This window comes from Castor canadensis, chromosome 8, assembly GCF_047511655.1.
Source record: "Castor canadensis chromosome 8, mCasCan1.hap1v2, whole genome shotgun sequence".
Taxonomy (NCBI): domain Eukaryota; kingdom Metazoa; phylum Chordata; class Mammalia; order Rodentia; family Castoridae; genus Castor; species Castor canadensis.
In genome coordinates, this window is record NC_133393.1 from 38,981,067 (window position 1) to 39,001,784 (window position 20,718).

General features: G+C 46.0%; 1 protein-coding gene across 3 annotated transcripts in view; it reads right to left on the minus strand.

Moving 5' to 3' along the window:
* Nucleotides 1-20,718, minus strand: part of Gmpr (guanosine monophosphate reductase) — a 44,705-nt gene that overhangs the window by 10,818 nt on the left and 13,169 nt on the right. For all 3 annotated transcript variants that reach the window (XM_074082871.1, XM_020182807.2, XM_074082872.1), the window contains 4 exons: nt 19,808-19,981; nt 9,377-9,458; nt 6,863-6,969; nt 849-891 (listed from right to left, as the gene is read on the minus strand). In XM_074082871.1, the coding sequence (XP_073938972.1) occupies nt 849-891; nt 6,863-6,969; nt 9,377-9,458; nt 19,808-19,981 (406 nt within the window). The remainder of the gene's footprint in view (nt 1-848; nt 892-6,862; nt 6,970-9,376; nt 9,459-19,807; nt 19,982-20,718) is intronic.

The following is a 20,718-nucleotide window of genomic DNA, read 5'->3' on the forward strand; positions in this document are numbered from 1 at the left end:
AGAGCAGAACTCCTGCCCATAACTGTAGACCTGGGACCTTGTCATCCGCCTCCAGGGCCTCAGGATTCTCAACCATAAAACAGGCAAACTGGACTGGAAAGGATCTAGAGAGTCCCTTCTATGCTCAGGTCTATGATTAGACTAGGGGAACCAATGTTCCCCATGTTCTCCTCTGTCACTATTGGGTTGCTGTCTTTTTGTTTTTTTAGTTCCTAAGAAAGTTTTCTGCCACACGTACTATTTTTTTGCTGGCATTAGAAAAGTATGGATGGGACCCTTTGTTTCTACCTCCTGCCAGTGCCTACATCCCCCACACAACAGTTTGGAACCTCCAGCCAGGCAGCCAGCTCCGTTTTACTGCCCACTATGCTGACATGATGGATTTCTAGGGCTTTCCCAAGAAAAACCCAGGACTGGCTGGGGTGAACCTAGCTGATTACAATGGATACTGCTGCCCCCTGGAGGGAAGGAAGTTCCTCAGCCTCCAAGAAGAAACCAGAGTGAACTCCTGTGTGGGATTTCTCCAGGTTGAGCTAAAAGAGCCACCTATGGCACTTACACCCAGACCTGGCACTGTCTTCTTCCACAGGCACTCTGAGCCTTGTCTTCACCAATGAAAAGGCTGTGATGTCACCAGAGATTCATCTCCTAGGCATGTGGCATGCTCTGACACAGAACAGAACTGAACTGAGGCCAGGACTTCGGCCAATAGGGAATGAAACCCAAAAAGAAACTCCTGGCAGGCCAAACATTTGCCCACAGGTCCCCCTCCTCATTCCGTTTAGCAGGAACTGCAGGGAGCTCTTTCCTTCCCCACCTCCATCTGCCAGGGCCCACCTTGTCCTTACCAAAGGCTTTGGCGACATCTCCTGGACACGTGCAGCCTCCGTCCTTTCAAGAGGAAAAGCAAGAACAGGATATCAGCACCAAACAGGGCTGGACCATGCTATCCATCCCCTGGAGGGGGATACAGTGACTGGGAACTGCTGGTACCGTCCTGCTCCCAGCCAAGCACCTGGGCCAACAACCCCTTGTTTGCTGACCTCATTTGCTCCCCGGAGACCTTCCATTTCCTCTGTGGGTCAGAGGGTGGTACCCCCTACCCTTTAATGCCCATCCCCCACTCCAACTCAGATACCCTTTCCTGGGGAGCTGGGTGGAAGCAGCTAGTAGCAGCTGCGCTGCAGAGGGGCTGGGCCCCCATCCTCTGCCAGCCCTTTACATAACACACCAGGCCATTCCACATCCCCACTCATTCTCACCAGTCACCTTTCGTTCCCTGCCTGGGGTGAGGCGAGATTTATTTAGTACAAAGGCTGAATGGTGCTAAGAGCTGAGAGAAAGATACGGAGTTAGTGCCTTTATTTTTGCAGCCACCCCGTGTGTCTATCTTTGTGTGCAGTACCTTGTTACTTAAAAAAGCTAACATCCATACCCAACACCCACTCTGCCCACATACAGCACTGGTCAGGGGCTGGTTTAAGGCACGGAGGACAAGCTGAACCCCTGGGTAGCAGTGCGGCTCTGCTCTGGGGCCATGTTTACACACCAGTCATACAACTTGAGATCTCTAGGATGCAGAGTTCATGTTTCCTCACAAACACAAGAGACCCAAGATGCCCAGGCTGCTACCTGCTAGTCCTAGTGTGGCCATGCTGAAGTTCAAGGAGGAAAAGAAGAGTAACAGTATTTTGGAGAAGCACCCAGACACCCAGGGATAGCCCCAAGGATGCAAAGGGGCAAGGAAAGACAGGAAAAGGCAGGACGAGGGTATGGTGACACAGCCCAAAGCTCACTACGAGTCCAGGAGAAAAGCAAGGCCTCTGAGGGCAGGACCTGTCCCCAGAAAGTAGGACCTGACTGTGGAGGGACCAGGCACATTTTGGAAAGGAACAGAGAACACAGGTCACCTGGGTTATGTTGGGTGACAATTTGCAGGAAGGTGCCTAGACCTCTGGAGTTGGAGGCATCTAACATAGAACTGGGATGAATTTTTTTTTTTAATTTTTACATATTTTTTTACTTCCTATGTAGCCCATGCTGGCCTCAAACTCATGATCCTCCTGCCTCTGCCTCCCAAATGCTAGGATTATAGGCCTGTACCACCATCCCCGGCTCTGGGACAAATCATTTTGCAAAGAGCACCTGCCCTAGAACACAGGTCTCTGTGACTCAATGCTCTTTTTCTATCAGCTTATTAGGACTGTCACTCCAGGAGCCAGAACTCAAACCCTGATTCTTAATTCTTTGCAGTTCTGATCAAAAAGGAGGCATCAAAGACATGCTCTTTTTCTTTGTCAACATTTTCTAATTGCAATTATTTGCTCAATCACGTATGTTATTCCTATGTGGCTCCCCTGACCTCCAGAGGGCCACAGGGCACTGAGGCCTGGCTGTTTCAGAGGCAGCCTCTCTAAATAATGTATCTGGGCAAAGGCAAACCCTTCATGTGAGGACAGTAACAGGCTTGTGGCCCTACATACCTGGTTACTGCTTCAAGCTCCAACATGCTTATTTTCTCTTTCAAAGCTACAACTTCCATGTGCCCTTTACTTGCCTAGTCAATTCGTTTTCCAGTGCTTCAGCTCTTTTTCAAAACATAACCTCAACTCGGCTCCCATTAAAATAGGCCCCTAGCATTCTGACTTCAAAACGCTTTTGCTCACTTGTGCGTAGCTTGTGGTTAGGCTAGGGTATCTTGAGTGGGCTCTCGAAACTTCCACATGACTATGGTCAGTGATGAGGCCTCACTCAGAAGCCCTGTGGTTTTAGGACTGAAAGAAAACAAGCCCTGCTCTTCCCAGGATGAGCCAGGAAGTCCACAGTTAATGTGACTGCATGATGTGTCACGGAGAGGAAACTATACTTACTTCCTGTCCTGTTCTCGGGAGGCAGAGCAGGAGGACACCCTCCTGTTGCCTGAGACTCGCACTGACCTTCACACAGAAATAGTCACAGCTGCTGGAAGGGTGTTTTTAAAATGTAATTTGGCTAGTATCTTGCAATAGATACTTGTGTTGTTTTTCAAGACAGTTAACATTATAGTTAAATACAGAAGGCTTAACATGGCATGAGCACCAATTTGATCTGTGAATTTTCAGCATGCCTCTTCTTAACAATATTTGCTTACATGGTTGGGTATGTGTCTCAGTGGCAGAGCACTTGCCCAGCATGTGGGAGGCCCTGGGTTTGACCCTCAGCACTGGAAAGAATATTAAAAAAATAATAAAACCTTGTCTATGCCTAAAATAGGGGATGGTAAAACAAACAGAGTAAGCAGAGAAAGGAATCCAAATTAAGTGCCTCCTAAGAGCCAGAAACTTAAGAATTTATCTCCCATTTTTCCATTCAAACACCACAAGAATCTGAAGTTGGTATTTTGTTAGTGTGGAAAAATAAATGAGACTCAGAAAGGTTGAGTGACTTTCCTAAGACTGCACAGCTACAGTAATGGAAAAATGAGAATCACTGGTTATCTTAAGACAGTGATTCTGATAATACTTAGTGAAAAATCTGACACCTCTGAAGGAAAAATAAGAACCTGGAGCACACAGGGAGGCTAAGTGCCCTCTTCCTATAGCATGGCCTCTGAGAGCCTGGGCTGTCACGGTCCTCAACTAATATAAGCATTATTTGCATTTCTGGCTTTTCCTAGGCCAAGCATATCTTGTTGGGGGAATTTTTCAAGCCTCAAAAAAAGATTATTTAATGAAATTTGGTTAGGTCTTCCTAAACAATGCTGTGACAAGACAGAATTGATGGATCACACCTCAATCTTTGCCTATACTGGGAGTGCCCTGAATTTTTCCTCCTTCTTTCTCTCCAAAGTCCATGTGGGCCAGAATAAGTAGAAGCATGAGTGGAACCAGGCCCGTTAGTTTTGAACACCTGCTGAACACCTCCTATTCTGTGGGGCTTCCTTCTGAACTTCAACAGCACAGATGTGCTAATTCTGTAACGACAGTGTGAAATGAGACAGCTGGAGGGAAATTGGACTGAGTGGTGGGATACCAAACATCTGATGGGTTTCCTGCAGGTTCCATCTATTGGCAAGAGGTAGAAGAAACCTGCTTGAGGAACTCCATTAGCCAAGGTGACCCATGGGAAATGGCTGCTCTGAACCTGAAGCTGCACAAATAGGAGGGAAAAAAGGAGCTGAAGTACAGGGTCCAAATCCAGAGTGTGTGGAAACTTCACTTGTTCTAGCTACAAATTTAATTCCTCATCCAGTCTAAGAAATCTCCCACCACTGGTGGAAAAATAAGAACCTTGGAGTGAATGGGAGGCTCATAAGTGCAACATTCCTATAGCATGGACACCAAAGGGCTGGGCTATCACTGTCCCAACTGACACAGGCAGGTAACACCTGGCCAGTGAGGCCGAGCCTATGCTATATAAATTCATACTTGTCAATCTTGAGGACACATGGGAAATACCCAGAGGGCTTATGACAACAGATTCCCAGCCCTTGCCTTCAGAGTTCCTAGGTCAGAACTAGGGTGAGGCCCAAGAAGTTCTAACAAGTTCTTAGCTACCACCACTGCTGCTTAGAGAAGGAGCAGCTGAGTTAAGTCACTCATTAGGTGATGCTGTGTGCACATCCTAAGAGGACTTTCAACCAGAGTTGCCTAGGGAGTACGCAGAGCCTCTACCCAACCCTTCCCCAGTCTTTGGTCAAGTAGCCCTACAAACAACCCAAGTTTTAAATTTCTAAAAAACACACAAAGATGGAAATGGTGGCCACCCAGGTGATATATATGATACAGGTCTGGATTTCAGACTTCTGCTGGTGAATAGCACTAGGTAATGGATGCCATCAGGATTCTGGGGCCCAAACTGTGAAAGACTCTTAACTCACTAGTCCAGGAATATCTGTGCATAAATACAGGTTTCTCTGCAGGTTCTCATGCAGCCATATGTCAGGGCTGCAGCTGGCCTCTGAGAGCCACTGGCAGAATGAAGCACGGAACTGCTTGGTGGCTTCTGTAAGAGGTGTACCCTCACTTAACAAATGTACACAGACAGTTCTATGTCAGCCTTTTACATACTAGTTGTTCAGTAAGCGAGTGTTATCTCTTCACTGGGGCAAAAGTCAAAACAAAAGAGTATTAAGTGGAGAGTCTTAGAATGCTGTCATTAAACAATACAATGTTGACCATTTATTCTAGCTTCTAGCATATAGTAGACACTCAATAAATACTTGAATGAAAATGTGGGCAGATGAAAACACTGGATGAAGAAACAGAAGAACACAGCAACCTGCTCTGCCCTGCAAGTCAACACCTGGATCCCAGTCCTTATCTAAGAGTCACATGATCCGAACAAAGACTGCAGGGCTCAAATGCTGTACTAAGGCTCCAGTGAGAGACTGTGCACATAGAGGGTTTTGAAAGAGTAAAATAAAATCTGAAGAGCAGGCCAAGAAATCAGCCTCAACAAGCTACCATGTTGAACCAAAGTCAACGAATCATTCCATGGGGAAGATTACTTAACTTCTTGCACTAGGTTTTTTGTTTTGTTTTTGCAGTACTGGGGTTTGAACTCAGGTGCTCTACCACTTGAGCCATACCCCAGCTATTTTCACTTTAGTTATTCTGAGGACAGGTCTTGCATTTTTTGTCTGGGGCTAGCCCCAGACACCTACTTGATTGCTAAGGGGCTTGTTTAATTAATTCTTCCCCAAACACCTGTCAGGTCTGTAGGTGGCTCTGAAGCCCTGCTGCCCATACTACTTGGTGGAGGGCAGGGTCACCTCTTGCCTGACTCACACCTTCCAAGCTGGCTCCCTTCTTAGTTTGCCTTCCTCATCCAACCTAAAGCAGCCAGTTTAATGTCTTAAAAAGACAAGTGCATCCACTAGGCAGTCTCCTCCTTAGATCTCTCCTATAGCAACCTGGTGCATTCAGGAGGAAGCCCAGTTCTTTATGTGGCCCCTCAGTTCTTGTCCGCACAAGCCCTGGAGCTCATCTCCTGGTCCCTCACTCCTGTGACACAGTGATAGCAGGTTGTTCCAATACGACATTCTCTCTTGCTTCCACCATGCTTTTCAATTCCTTCTTCCCCTTCAACTGGAAAATTCTCTCTCTCTCTCTCTCCCCCCACCCTCTCTCTCTCTCTCTCACACACACACACACACACACACACACAGAAACCTCCCCCTGACTCCAAATCTGAGCTATGTGGCCTATTGCAGGTTGAATTATAGCCCTCACACACACACAAACAATAAAGCTCTCTTTGATATCCTAACCCCTTGTACCTTAGAATGTGACCTTTTTGGGAAACAGGGTTGTTACTGATATAGTTAGTTATGATGAGGTCATACTGGAGTAGACAGGACCAGTGTCCTAAAAACAAGGGGGACTTTGGACACAGACACACGTGCATAGGGAGAACACCATGTGTACAGGGACTTGGGCTGCCATAAGCCAGGGGCCTAGCAGGAGAAGGGAGAGCACCAAGCCCAGCTCCTTCCTGTGCCCTCAGAAGGAGTGGGGACCTGCCCACCCTGTTCTGGGGTTTCTAGTCTCTAGAACTGAGAGACACTAAATCTGTGTTCAGTCTGGGTACTTTGTTACAACATCCTAGCAAGGGACTCCTTGTGCCCCAGTGCTGGCTGCATGTCCCCATCTTTCTACCTACTACAGTATTGTCACTGATTCCCGTGCCTGCCTCCCTCATTGTAGACTCTGAAGCAGCAGGGCCTCTGTCTCTGCTGAACGTCACTGCTGTGATCACAGTGCCTTGCTCCCTTCCAACCCACAGGATGCCCAGGGGATGAAAGAGCAGTGGGAAGCAAGGCCCCTCAGGGTGAGGGCACCAGACTTTTCTATGGTTTCCCCCTAATCCTGCTGAGACTCACAGAGATGATGTGGCCCTTGAGACCATGAGCAGAGTCGGCACACTCAATCACAGCGCTCAGCTGGGGGTAGCCCACTCCTGTCTTGGTGCGGGTGGTACACACCGAACCTGTGCAAAGGAAGAGGTGGAAACCGAAGAGGGTTATGTATCAGCAGAATGTAACATAAAATGAGGACCATCACCTTCACATAGCCCTGTGTAATGAAAGGGTAACCTGTCCAGAGCAGAGAACAGCGCCATATACCTGGCCATGTATGCCTTCCAGTCCTCATGCCCTCACCCACTGCCTCCCCCTGTGGCATCAGCTTCCTCTAATGGCCTTAGAGCAACAACCTTCCCTCATTCCAACTCCCTTTCCTTCCTCCTTCCCTCACTTTCATGCATCCCCACTCCACTTCTAGGGCCCAGCTCCAAATCCTCCCCAGCCTCCCTCACTCGCTGTAGTTTCATCTTGGATTTCAATGAAGCTACTAACCTCCCCCAGCCTCACTGCCTCACCTGAGACAGAAATCAAAATCCCTCATAGGGTTGTGGCCAGGATGAAATGGGTACTGGAGAGAAGGGCTTGGCCTACAGTAAGCTCTTGAGAAGAGGGAGCCGGCACAACCAGATTTCTATACCTCACTCTTACTCAACTCTGTTCCCATGTGACCCAGTCACTTGTCCTTCATGATCTCACTGTCCACTCTGTACCTACTCTGCCTACTAAGTCCCCACAGAGCTGAGACCCTGAGATCAGCCTGTGTTTCAGTCCTCACAGTAGCACCTGGACACCATCCTGCCTTGGCAGCAATCTTTTCCCAGTTAGGTCCAGGGGAACACAGGCATCCTTATAATGTGTCCTCCACCACCATTCAAATCTTACCCCAACCCCCAGCAAGGGAGCACACACCATGATTCACCTCAATCAGCTAGATGAAGCTCAACTGCAACCCTCCTCTCTCACCTGCTCATCTCTTTCTACTGCCTATCAGTGACTTTTCAGTCCCCCTACACACACACACAGCACATTTCTTCCCACCTTGGGATTCCCTGTACACAATATTCTCTCTCAGAACACTCCCCTTTGAACCAACTACCTTCATCCAGCAACCCTTTCTCACTTTCAGTCTTCTTAAATGGCACTGCTCCAGGGCAGCTATTCATCACAGAGTTTGTCACAAGAGTCGCATTTAAATAATTATTTGTGCAATGCTGAGGATGTGTTTGCTCTGCTCTGCTAGATGGTAACTCCATGGATATTCACACTTGTTGTCTATCCAGTGCTGAGAAAATGCCTTGGACACGATCAAGGCATTTTAAATAGTGCTGAAAGAACGCATGGACTGGAGAACAAATGAGTCACCTCATCCCTGTCACCGCTGCTCTGCCATTCACTCAGCTCCTTCTGGACATTGTGTGGTCTCCGTTACAGGGTATTCTAGGAGCAGTGTAAAGGCAGATCAGAGTTATTGTTCCTCTTGCTCAGAGTATGTTATTATCTGCCTTAAGTGAATGGCAATCTGAAAAATCACTTTCAAAAAGTGGAGTTAAAAACGTCCCTGTATGTTAAAAGCTTGGGTATTGTAGGAGACTACAGGGATGTTCTTCACTGTTCTTTTTATTTACCTCCTATTCCCCCTGAGGCTGGTAACAGGGCTAAGTCACAACCCAGTGGAGTCCCCTGCCTCCAGCAGCACAGCAGCACTCTCCCAGATTCCTCACATTGGTTAATGGTCCACTTCCTTTTTTTGATAGTGTGTTTGAGAAGGTTTTTTTGTTTTTTTTTTTTTAAATCTTTGTTGCTTTTTAGATACACTTTTTGGTACATCTTCTTTGTCTCCAGTTTTAGTGTCTGCTACTAATGAATATACAGGACAAAACTTAAAACCATGGCAGTGAATTGATCTTCCAGCATGGTAAAAGGGGAAGGCCAACACCAAATAGCCCCAATAAAAAATGGCACTTGGTTTAAGGATACAAAGTCTCCACCTCATTCCTCCATTCAAGATACTGATGATTAGTGGACCTAATGCCTGAGGAGGATGTGGGCTGGTATGTATCAGGTGAGGGATCAACGGTGATAACTGCCTAGGCCACAGGTCAAGTTCAAATGTGGCCTCATAACCACAAGCCTATTTGCAATGTTTGAGGATCCTTCAAAGATTCACATGAATTTGAGTCATTCTTATCCATTAACTGTATTCGTGGATTCTTCACCCTTCACCTTCCTCCTCAAGGTGTGTGGATTATTAATAAAATTTGCATTCTCCTCTTCCCCATTAAGATTCTGAAACAGGATATTCCAACCAAATCCAAGTTCATTTGGACACTGCCTGAGGACATCAGAAAGCAGCTCAATGACACCTCAAGAGCTTTGTCTGAAGGTTCAGGGATGCTTCTAGAAGAAATGTGTTTAGATCTATCTCATAGTTGAGTTATTCATGTGTTCTCTTCTGGCTATCTCCAGTAAGTATAAGCCTCAGGTCCCATGTCTTCCCACAGACTCCCCTGCTGTGCTCCCAGCCAGTCTCACCTGGCCCAACTCCCACTTTGATGATATCTGCTCCGGAAAGAATGAGTTCTTCAACCATCTCTCCCGTCACCACATTTCCTGCCTGAGACAGAAAAAATACAGGTCATAATCATGAACTTTTGGGGTACAAAGGTGAAGGAGGAACTTCACACCTGAACACAAAGATGTGCATGTCCTGAAGCCACCAGAGCACAAAAGAAAACATGGAGCCAAATTCCTGAGGCAATTTAAGCTTGAGGATTGGGGGCCACATTTCTCCCTGGCTTCCTTCCCTACTGAACAGGAATGTGGAATGTGACATCAGGAAACCACTTTAGGAAAAGCTGTCTGGGTGAACAGATACCATGAGGTCTGGAACTGTATAATTTTAGAACCACAGAAATATGATAGGTTTTTTTAGCATCTCAGCAATAGCCAAAACAACATCTCCTAGGGACCCCAAATATGGACAACAAGCAACACAATACAGTCAGCTGATTTAAATCCCTATTGCTGGGTATAAGATGCCTCCAAGTTTACAAAGTCCTGAAGAATCTCTAGGGAACTCCAGAAATCAGGATTAGGAAACTCTGATCATGTCACAGTTGAGAAAATACCCACACATCCAGCCCTAGGGCTGGGGTTCCCGTCTAAGTATGCAAGGACAGGTGGTGCCTTATGGGCCACAGGCTTCACGACACAAAGCTTTGGTCCTAAGAATAGACCCACAAGCCAGGATATGGCAGGACCAATCAACCACAAGGATGCATCTGGGTTGGAAAACAGTACAAGCTCTTTCTCTACAGGAGTCTAGGAGCACAAAAAATAGCCCTTTTTATTATAACTCACCGCCCTGTGGATTCTTCAGCTGGTACCCAGCATACTTGGCAAGATGCCCTGACTGAGTTTTCACAACTGTGCAAAGTCAGATTTTGCAACATGCATCCCCACTCATTCTACTCTCACTGAAACTCAAGTGTCTTTTCACTGAATTGATTCCCTGAGGGACTTTTTTTTTTCTCAAAAAATATAGAGAAAGCAACTTGAACTTGAACATAATATAAAAGGTTGTTGGAAAAGTAATGAGGTAGGTCCAAAGCTACTTTAATACAAATACCAGCTGATAATGGAAAATCATAGATAACCCAGAAAAAGAACTAGATGTTGGTTTAAATTATGCCCCTCAAATTCCGAGGAAAACCATGAATACTTACAATAACATAAAAGCAAACAAAACACAGAGCTGTCTACACAAAGATGAAATAATTATACACATAAACACACACACACTCATATACTCAACAACCAAGCAGAGAAAAATATGTGCAATTATGACAAAGGGTTACAAACCTTAACATAACAAGAATGCTTATAAATCTACAAGGAAAATGTTAATACCTCCCAGAATCATTTCCAAAGGACACAATAAAAGAAAGTAAAGTAACTAATATAAACAGGGTATGTGCCCAAGCTTCCTAATACATCAATATACATAATAATGGTGGGACTATTTTTCACTTAATAAACTTGTACTTGTAAACACAAAATACTAAAAAACAAAATGTCAGATAAATGCTCTCCACTGGTGGAATGACTATTTTAGTGCAAGTTTTCCTAGAGGTAATTTGTCCACATACAAGTGCAAAAATATACATATCCTTCGAGTCATTAATTCTAAAATTCCCTCACAATGAATTCACAAATAAGGATAAAGATTTAACTACAAAGATGTACCATTTGTCACAGTGCAAAACTGCAAATACAGTCCCCAAAACAGGAATGGTTCAACCAATGGCCCATCCATGTGATGTTTTGGGGGACTTTTTTTGGGGGGAGGTTGCTGGGGATGGAACCTAGAGCCTCAGGTGTACTAGACACGTGCTCTAGCACTGAGATTTGCTCCCATGCCCCACGTGATGTTTTTAAGAGTGGTTCAACGACACAGGAAATGCTTTGACTCCTTTCAGTGTAGTGTTGGGAAAAATAGCAAGATTTCAATTTTATTTGCAATATGCTATAAATATACCAAATGTTAACCAGTTCTATCTGTTTGAAGGGATTATCTGGCTTCAATGAATTTTCTCCTTTTAAACTTTTTTTTTAAACTTTAAAACTTTTCTGGGACTGAAGGTGTAGCTCAAGCAGTAGAACACCTGTTTTCCAACCATAAAGCCTTGAGTTCAATCCCCAGTACTGACAAAATAATAATAAAACTTTTCTGGATTTTACAGTACAAAGTGCATACTTCTATAATTAAACATGGAAGTCTTTGGCTTGGATTTATTTTTTGGTTTTTTTTTTTTTTGCAGCTAGGAGGTTAGAACCTCATAACTCACGCCCCAGCCCCTTTATTTTGTTTCTTTTTTTTTCCTTTCATTCGTATGTGCATACAATGTTTGGGTCATTTCTGCCCCCTTTCCCCCGCCCCCTCCCTTACCTACTGTATTTTGTTTCTGAGATAGCATCTTGATAACTTTTCCCCTGCTGGCCTCCCTAGTTGCTGGGATTACTAGCATAAGTCACAAGGCCCAGCTTTGGGTTTGTTTTTTGAAGTGCAAGAAACACCTGAATTCTGTACCTGAGAAAGAACTTAACAGGAACTTGAGAAACAAGATCAAAGTTCACATTCTTCCTCACTGGTTGACTTGTTTGAAAACAACAACAACAAAATTTAAGAAGAAGCAACAATAAACCCTCCACTTCAGTTTCACCATGGATTCTTTTTTCTCCAACCCGGTATTGCCTACAAACCATTTTACTTTCAAGGCCCTTTTTTGGACAAAATAACTCAAGTCAGCTCTCAGTGGACATACCAGGTCTATGTGGGTAAGGACAGAATGACTCTCTCACAAGCGTGGAGAGGCTGGCACCAGAACTTCCAGGGTATCTTCCCCTCCCCTTCAGCAACATGCATGGCTCCTGCATCCATGGTCAGCATGTGGTCACTGATGCCAAGTGGAAAAACCCAGTAGAATTCTGAAATGTCTCAAGCATGACCCACAACATAAGAAGGCAGAGGACTGGGCCGGTGTGGGGTTGGGGAGAGGGGGCATTGGCAGGAACCAAAAGTTGTCTCCTTAAGTTTGAAATCAAGACCAAGTTCAAGGAACAGAGGACAAAACCAAGTCAGAAACAAGGACAATGACAGAGTACAGTCAGGCTCTCATGAAGTCCCCAGCCCACCCCAGGTGGCCTCTGGGCACAGGGGTGAAGTGGTGGGGCAGGTTGAAGCTGGCAGAGTGATTAGGAGAGGAGGCTGCTTTATCTTCCATGAAGCATCTGGTGCAGGGGTGGTTACAGGCCCGTGAGAACACGACAATCGGGTTTTTCGTGCATGTTCTTCTCTGGGCAGCCAGGACAAAATGGAAGCTGTGAGCCCTCATCTGAGGCACTAAAAGAGGCGGGTGGAGGTAGGTGCCTCTACCTTCCCTAGTGTGGATTGGATATGAAATGTCCCCAGAAAACTCATGTGTTGGAGGCTTGGTACAGCGTTTACAGGTGGGGCCATAGGGTTGTCATCAGACCATGAGGACTCCAACCTCATCAATGGATGGATTCATTGGTGTGCTACTGAGAGGTGATGGAAACTTTAGAAGGCAGTGCCCAGTTGGAGGGTCACTGGGGGTGTACCCTTGAAGTATTTTGTCCCCAGCCACTTCCTCTCTAGCTCTCTGCTACCTGGAGGTAAGCAGTTTTTCTTCGCTATCTGTCCCTGCCATGATGTCCTGCCTCACTCAGCACAGGCCCAGGAACAATGGAGTCAAGTGATCATGGACTGAAACCTCTAAGATTTGACCAGAACAAATTTTTCCTTCTTTAGGTTGCTTTTCTTAGGTATTTCATCACAGTGACAGAAAGCTAATACACCCAGCCAGGCCAGACCCAGTCCAGGCTCCTTCACTCTAGGTGGCAACCAGAACTATTCCATGTCAAGGAGAGGCTGTGAGCTGAGGAAAACAGAAAGTGGCAAGGTGACTATGGTTGAGTGTTTGTGGCCCTGCACAAGTCCTGTGTGCAAATCCTCACATCCAAGGTGATGGTACTATAATGTGAGGCCTTCGGGAGGTGATTAGGTTCCGGGGCAGAGCCTTCATGAATGGAGTTAGTTTCCTGAAAGAAAAAAAAAAAAAAAACAGGCCGGAGAGCCCTACCCCTTCTACCATGTGAGGACACAGAGAAGGATAGGCAACTATGAATCTGGCCTTGATCTTGGACTTCCCAGCCCCTAGAACTGTAAGAAATAAGCTTCTTATATTTATAAGCAACCAATCTTGTTATAGTAACCCAACAGATTAAGACAAAAGATCTCTGAACAAAAACAAATCCCAAAGCTATTTTGTCCCAATTATTCTAGCTTCCCTTTAGACTCCCCATATCTCCATCAAATAAAGTTCACAACAACCTGGGGTCAAACGTGGAGTTCCCTTTTTCTGGGTGGTTTTGAGCAAGTCACTCAACACTGAGTCTCAGTTTATCCTGCTATAAAATGGGCGAGGTGTATCCTCTTGTGGTCATTATATGGGTTACAGAGAAAGCTCTATCAAAGCTTTAGACAGTGTCCAGCTCTTGATGGTATTCTGTAAGTGTTAATAACTGCACTTAACAGTGACTTCTTTCCCCTTTTGAAGATTTTCTTTGTATTTGTGGTTAAATTCACAAAGCAGAAAATTTCATTTTGACTATTTTTAAGTGTACAGTTCAACACACTGGTAATGGTTGTATAGCCGTCACATCACTCATCTCTGGGAGTCACCATTACCCCAAACTGTTAATTCATTCACTGCCTTGTTACTGGCTCTCACTGAGGCCTCTGCCAAGAAAAAAACCTTTCATTGAATGGGAAAAGGCAGGGGTCAGCAAGCAGCTCACAGGCTGCCAACCCCTGATGCAGGGAGACTCAGTAACAATCCGAGCACCTTCTCCCGAGCCCAGGGACAATGTCACCCTTCAGCCTATGCAGCCATAGATAGCATCACAACAATCCCCTGCCCTTCATAGCACACTACACTGAATTTATCACGCAGCTCTCAGAGGCAAGCAGCACCTGAGCCTCTGAGGCCCTTGGTAGCTTTCAGCTACAATGCCAGAAAGAGAATGAAAGCAGAAAATAAAAGGAACTCAGTCCAAGAGTGCTGTAAGCCATAGCACATCCCTTGAACTTCAGGGAGGCCCACTGGATTGGCGAAGCTGCCCACAGACCTTGCAAGAATAGCTCATGAAAGTGTCCACTGCTCTGGGCAGAGATGCAGATGAGTGGCTCTGAACCTTGTCTGATGGCTGCTAGGGAAAGAATGCAGATGAAGGGGCACAGGTCACACATGGAAATGCTGAGGCCGTGCCCATGGCTACAGGGGAGCAGGGTGGGGCCCGCAGCACCATCTAAACAGATCAGGACTCACGAAACTACCTCATCAGCACCAGCTCAGAGATGCCAGCAAAAAAAGCTCTACTCAGACCTAAAAGAGGGACCTCCATGTCCCAATGAGCTTGAGCTGGTGGCATGTGGCTGGCTGTGGCCTGGTATAATGACAAGATCACGTATCTCAACAAGTCACCTGGCTCCAATGCCGAGGCCCGCCTGTCACTGGGTGTACATGCCTCAGAAAGTCCTCAATCTTCTAGGATTAGGTTTTATATCAAGTCAAGTGTGATGGTGCATGCCTGGACTTGGAAGACTAAGACAGAAGATCACGAGTTCAAGGCCAGCCTGTGCTACACAGCAAGACCCTGTCTCAAAAAACAACAAAATGAACAAAAGTTCACATCAGAAGAAGTGAGTGCCATTATCTCTACGCCAAGATTTGGCATTAAAAAAGCATTTCTGGGATGTGGGAGTGTGGCTCTGTGGTGGAGCAGGTGCTTAGCATGTGTAACACCCTGGGTTCCATCCCCAGCACCAAAAACAAAACCAAGGAAAGAAGATGTCCACGTCAGTGCCTTTTCCCACAGCACCTAGAAAGTACCCTGAACAATATTTTTTCCTCTCTGAACGCCACCAGGCAAAGGCATTAGGACTTGTAACACTTGTCAATCAGCCTGTACAGGGATTCTTTTCTGCCAAAGTTGTTCTTGAAAAATCCCTGCTCCCCACCCCCCATGGCAAAGCTTGCCTTAGGTGAGTGACAAGAAGAAAACCAGATGATCAGCTGAGCCCTTGCTCCGGACGCACAAGCCCGGAATCATTACCAGCTTCTGCCAGGAACGTTCAGAGCGCCATCAGGGTTTTGTAATGACCGTAATGGCCACTCAGCATTCACACTGCATCCTTCAGCTCCAGAACACTGGAGAAATGCTAACTTGTCTTCCCCATGCCTCCAAAACCCACGAGAGAAATTACTTTTCAAAAACACAGAGAATTCAGGGCATAAGCATACTGGAGGTTTCTGAATGAATCACGGATTTCAGGGGTCAGTGCAGGTCAAGAATGGCTCAGCAATAAACATCCCAATTTATTGCCAGGGAAACCAACAAGAGCAGTGAAACACCTCCCTGGCTGGGCCGGCCAGCAGCTGCTGGAGAGGCTGCCCAGGCGGCAGGGGAACTCTGTTCACCCTCTCAGCGACCCCAGATCCACACTGATGCCATCTTTTTCCTGTCCTGTCCAGCCTCTCTCCTTCCTACACTGCCCAGTGTCCCCTGGTCTTTGTCCCCAAGGGTGGCTCACAGTCACTATGGGCTACATATCAGGCAGCTTGCCTCAGTTCTCCACAGGGGTAGCTATGGGCTGAGCCCCCCTCAGGGGAGCCACCATTTTAAGAAGCGATGTGTGTTTTCTCCCACTTCTTAAAACAACCTCCCAGTCTACCCCGCCCCCAATCTTTCTCCTCCATCTCTGGCTCAGATTCCAGTATATGCACTTGGTGGAACTTACTACTGACAAGCAAGTGTTGGGAACTTGCCCATGTGAACCCCACGATAACAGTACAGCCCATGGTATGAGCAAGCTCTTTTTCACAGGTGAGGAAAGCCGGAGTTAGAAAGCATCAACTCCCCAGTGTGCCTCAGTTCATGAGCCCACTGACCTCAGGCGTGCTGTGGTCTGAATGCTGGGGCATCCCAATCTTCATGCCCTGAAACCCAGTTCCCCCCATGCAACACTATTAAGAGCTTTGTGAGGTGACCAGGTCACAGCGGGGGAGCCCTGTGGATAGGATTAGTGCTGTGTTTCACAAAAGAGACCTGAGGGAGCATGTACACAGTGGAGAGGAGTCACCTATAAGGAATGATGTCACCAGACACAGAATCTGCCTATACCTTAACCTCGGACTTCCAGCCTCAAGAATTGTGAGCAATAAATACCAATTTACAGTATTTTGATAGCAGCCTGAAGGGACTGAGACGAGGGCACTAAGTTAGTGATTTTAGCAGTGCTGTAACTAGTTGTGAACTGGAGAGGGGAGAGAGCAAACCAGGCACCTGGGAAACAGGAGTGAAGGTCGGTGTAAGCACCCGATGCTGTACCACAGACAGCCCAATAAGTCTCACACACAACACTAAGCGAAAGCAGGCTCAGAACATACACAGGATGATCACTTATAAAAGGCAAAGCTGATCAGTGTCACTTACAAAGGATAAAAACAGCAAAACCACAGACCTACAAAGAAGGACAAGATTACCAGCTAGGAGGAACCTTTGTCTGAAGTGGGGAGTAGGGAGCCCTGGGTATAGGTATGAAGGGGTGCTAATTTGGGGATTATACTTCTATATTTCATGCACTCTTCTGAATGCCTGTCATATTTTATAATTTATAAAGTTACTAATGGCATGAAGTGGAATTACTAAGCCACCTCATTAAACCGTGTTTTTTTGGTTGATTGGTTTTGGGTTTTTCTGGCAGTACTTGAGTTTGAACTCAGGACCTCAGGCTTGCAAGGCAAACACTCTACTACTTGAGTCATGCCACCAGCCTTTTAGATTCACTTATTTTTTCCAGTAGGGTCTCACATTTTTTTGTCCAGGGCAGGCCTCAGTCTGGGATCCTCCTACTTATGGCCTCCCATGTAGCTGGGACTGCTGGTGTATGCCACCACTCCCAGCTTTAAGGGTTGAGATGGAGTCTTACCAACTTTTGTCCATACCAGCCACAAACCTCAATCCTCCCGATCTCTGCCTCCCCAGTAGCTGGAATTATAGGTGTGAGCCACCATGCTGGCCTAAACCCATGTGCTTTCTGATTATGAGGCCTTCATAACTAACCTGCATACCATGACATCAGAAAATGCAAAGAGCAGCTCCGCGCCTGTTAATCCCTTGTGTCTCCAGAGCAATTCACACAGGAGAGTGAGCAGAATCCCTCATAGATCCCATTACTTCACATCAGACTGGTCAACAGCAGCCTGCCTTCATCTCCTACTCTCAGCAAGGAAAAATGAAGGACACCTCCTAGTCATCAGATACTTGTTGTGCTTCCTGTATCCCAGGCACGGAGCCAGAGACACTGTTTAATACCAAGTGCTGCTTATGACCACCAGGTCCCAGCCGGGGACTGGGCTTCTGCTCTTCGGGAAGTCCAGCTTTTTGTTCCCTCTTTTACATACCCCAAGATGAAGGTGCCACAGAGGGCTGGGGGCAGAGGAGCCAGGTGGGACCTCATGGCTAGGTGAATGAGCAAAGGTGGGTCACGGTAAGGAGTCACTCCATTATGCTCCTGCACAAGCCCAAAGGCCAGCCTCCCCACTTCAAGATCGGGGGGCAGGGAACTGGTCACCACATGTGCCCAGTGGAGATGAACAAGGACGGTGCATGGTACCAAGTCTCCACACCCAGCTTTGAGCTGGTTTCACACACAGCTTTGCCGCTCAATGTTGATGTGACTTGACTTCACCATACTCTAAAACCTAAGAGCCAATCAGAGTTTAAGATTCCTGATCTGTAGTAAATGCAGGGTAATTGTTCCCAGTCCTTAGAGAGATACTGTAAAGAAGAAAGGAATATAACATAAGCCTGCTGAAACATGGCAGGTTTATTCCAGAGGAAGAGTCAGACAAAGAGAAACAAAGGGGAAGTCCTAGGAGCTGTGTGTCAGGAACCCAAGTTAAAGATGACCTATTACAACAAAAGATTTTTCTAGCACCATATCTACAGAAGTTTTAGGAGCTCTGCCTCAGGAAGTGGGTACAGATACCTCATATTGCGGTTTGGATATGAAGTGTCCAAAGGATTCATGCATTGAAGGCTTGGTCCCCAGCTGGTGGAGCTAGCTAGAGGTGACTGGAGCACGGGAGTGCTACCCTCATCAATGTGTTAACCGGCTGATGAGTGACAGCTGAATGGGTTACTAGGCGATGGGGCCCTGCTGGATGGGGTAGGTCACTAAGTCTTTGAAGAGTCTGTCTTGTCCCTGGTTCGCCCCTAAGACCCTCCCTGACTGCCACGAGGTGAGCAATGTCCTTTCTTCATGTCCTTTTGCCACAATGCTCTGCCTCACCTCAGGCCCATGGCAACAGAGCCAGACACCACAGACTAGCTTTGAAGTGTTAAAGTTTCCTCCTCAAGATGTTTTTCTCAGGTACACTGTCACAGCCAGGAAAAGTGACTGACAACGCCTTATTATTTCACAGCATTCAACAAAGCTTTTTGCTATTTTTTAATGAAGCTGGCAGACTGCACTGGGGGGTAAAATTAATTTCATCATTTTCTACCCATTTCTAACCCTGACACAGCTGGCTGGCTCAGCTTAATTCTTACTCCTTTCTTTCTGTGTACTGGAAAAACATAAAAATACCCTTAAAACCCCTCAGAAGTGCCTTAGCACAAGACTGTGATTCCTGCCTTCCAACTTCCTTACAGTAATGAAATGTGAGGAGAAACAAAGTTCAAACCTCAAAGACAGCCAGGTCAGTCAGTAAGCACGGTGGTGATTAAGAGCAACAAAGACAGGCATAACGATGACAGCAATTTCCCAAAAGCCCAACTGTTTATGTGACTCTACCCTTCCCAGAACTCACAAACACGCATTCTAACTGGTGAGAGTGCTAAGAACTGGGAAAACAAAAAGAAGGAAAAGTCAGGAAACAAAGGTCCTAGGTACAACACCACACCAACCACTCTACCATCGACAGGTGACTTTTATGGAAAGTTCACGCTGTGGATTTCAACCTCCACAGCAGAATTTTCCACTGGCAAGTAGAGGACATAAATATGTTAACTGAAATACTGTCCCATGTTTGCAAGTTTAAGTTACACTCTTGGTTAAAGGATGACAAAGACTTTTTTCCAGGTCTCACCTAGTAAAAACTATTGGATGATATTTAGGCAAAATAAGGAGCCAACATCCCATAATGTTGATCAGGATTTTACTTTTTATTTAGGAAAGCTAGTTTTCCAATCTTTCATCGCAGCCACCTGTCCTTTTCTTAGCACTTCTCAAGTAGTCTTTTAATAAGGAGGCAGCAGAAGCCATGAAAAGAACCAACCCACCGACCCATCTCGAGAATGTTCCACCATACCTACCATGATGGTGTGCTCAGGAAATCTGGCCCGGACCAGTTTCACAAATTCCACAAAATGTTCTGAGTATCCGTTGGCCACATCGAGGCAAATGAACTTCACCTGTGGGACGGCTTCTAGGACATTGCTCATCTTTTCCAGATCATTCTGCCCGCTGCCCGAACTCACGGCCATATGCTGCACCAAAATGAGCGAGAAGGACATGCGTGAACAGTAGCAGCATTCAGGGACAGACCAGCCTCCATCCAGCACCTACTCTGGGGATACAATGGCGACACTCTGAGGAGACCCGCTCAGAAAACACCCAACAGCAGAGGGAAAAGATTCATTCGTTCCTTAAATGACAAACTTTGATTCTGTTACCTTTTCTGCCCTTCAATCACCTATCTCCTAAACTCTGGACCTCAATAAGATTCTCAGATATTCACAAATCCTTACCCTTGGCTTCTACTTGTCTTCCCAAGCTTTCTGTGTGGACCTCTGAATCTCAGAGCTGCTTGTGCAAGTATGTCATAGCTCAGAAACTCCAGGGAGGAAAAATAGGGAAGTTTCCAGAAAGAATGAGGAGATCCCAGTCAACTCGTGCTAAAGCTGTGACCTCACCCCCAGCACCTCACTTAAGGAGCAGGAACAAGGAGGGAACATAACCTAAAAACTCTTCTGATAAATTCTTATTCTTAATCCCAGTACAAAATTCTGTTTCAGATATGGCCAACCACAGCCTGAAAACCTTCAGTGGAAAATTCCAGAAATAAATAACTGGTAAGTTTAAAATAACTTTTATTATAGTATATTGTGAATGTTCTATTTTATTATTCTTGTTAATCTCTTACTATGCCTCATTTATACATGAACCTCTATAATAGGTATGAATGCAGAGGAACAAAACAGCATCTATGGGATTTGGCTCTACC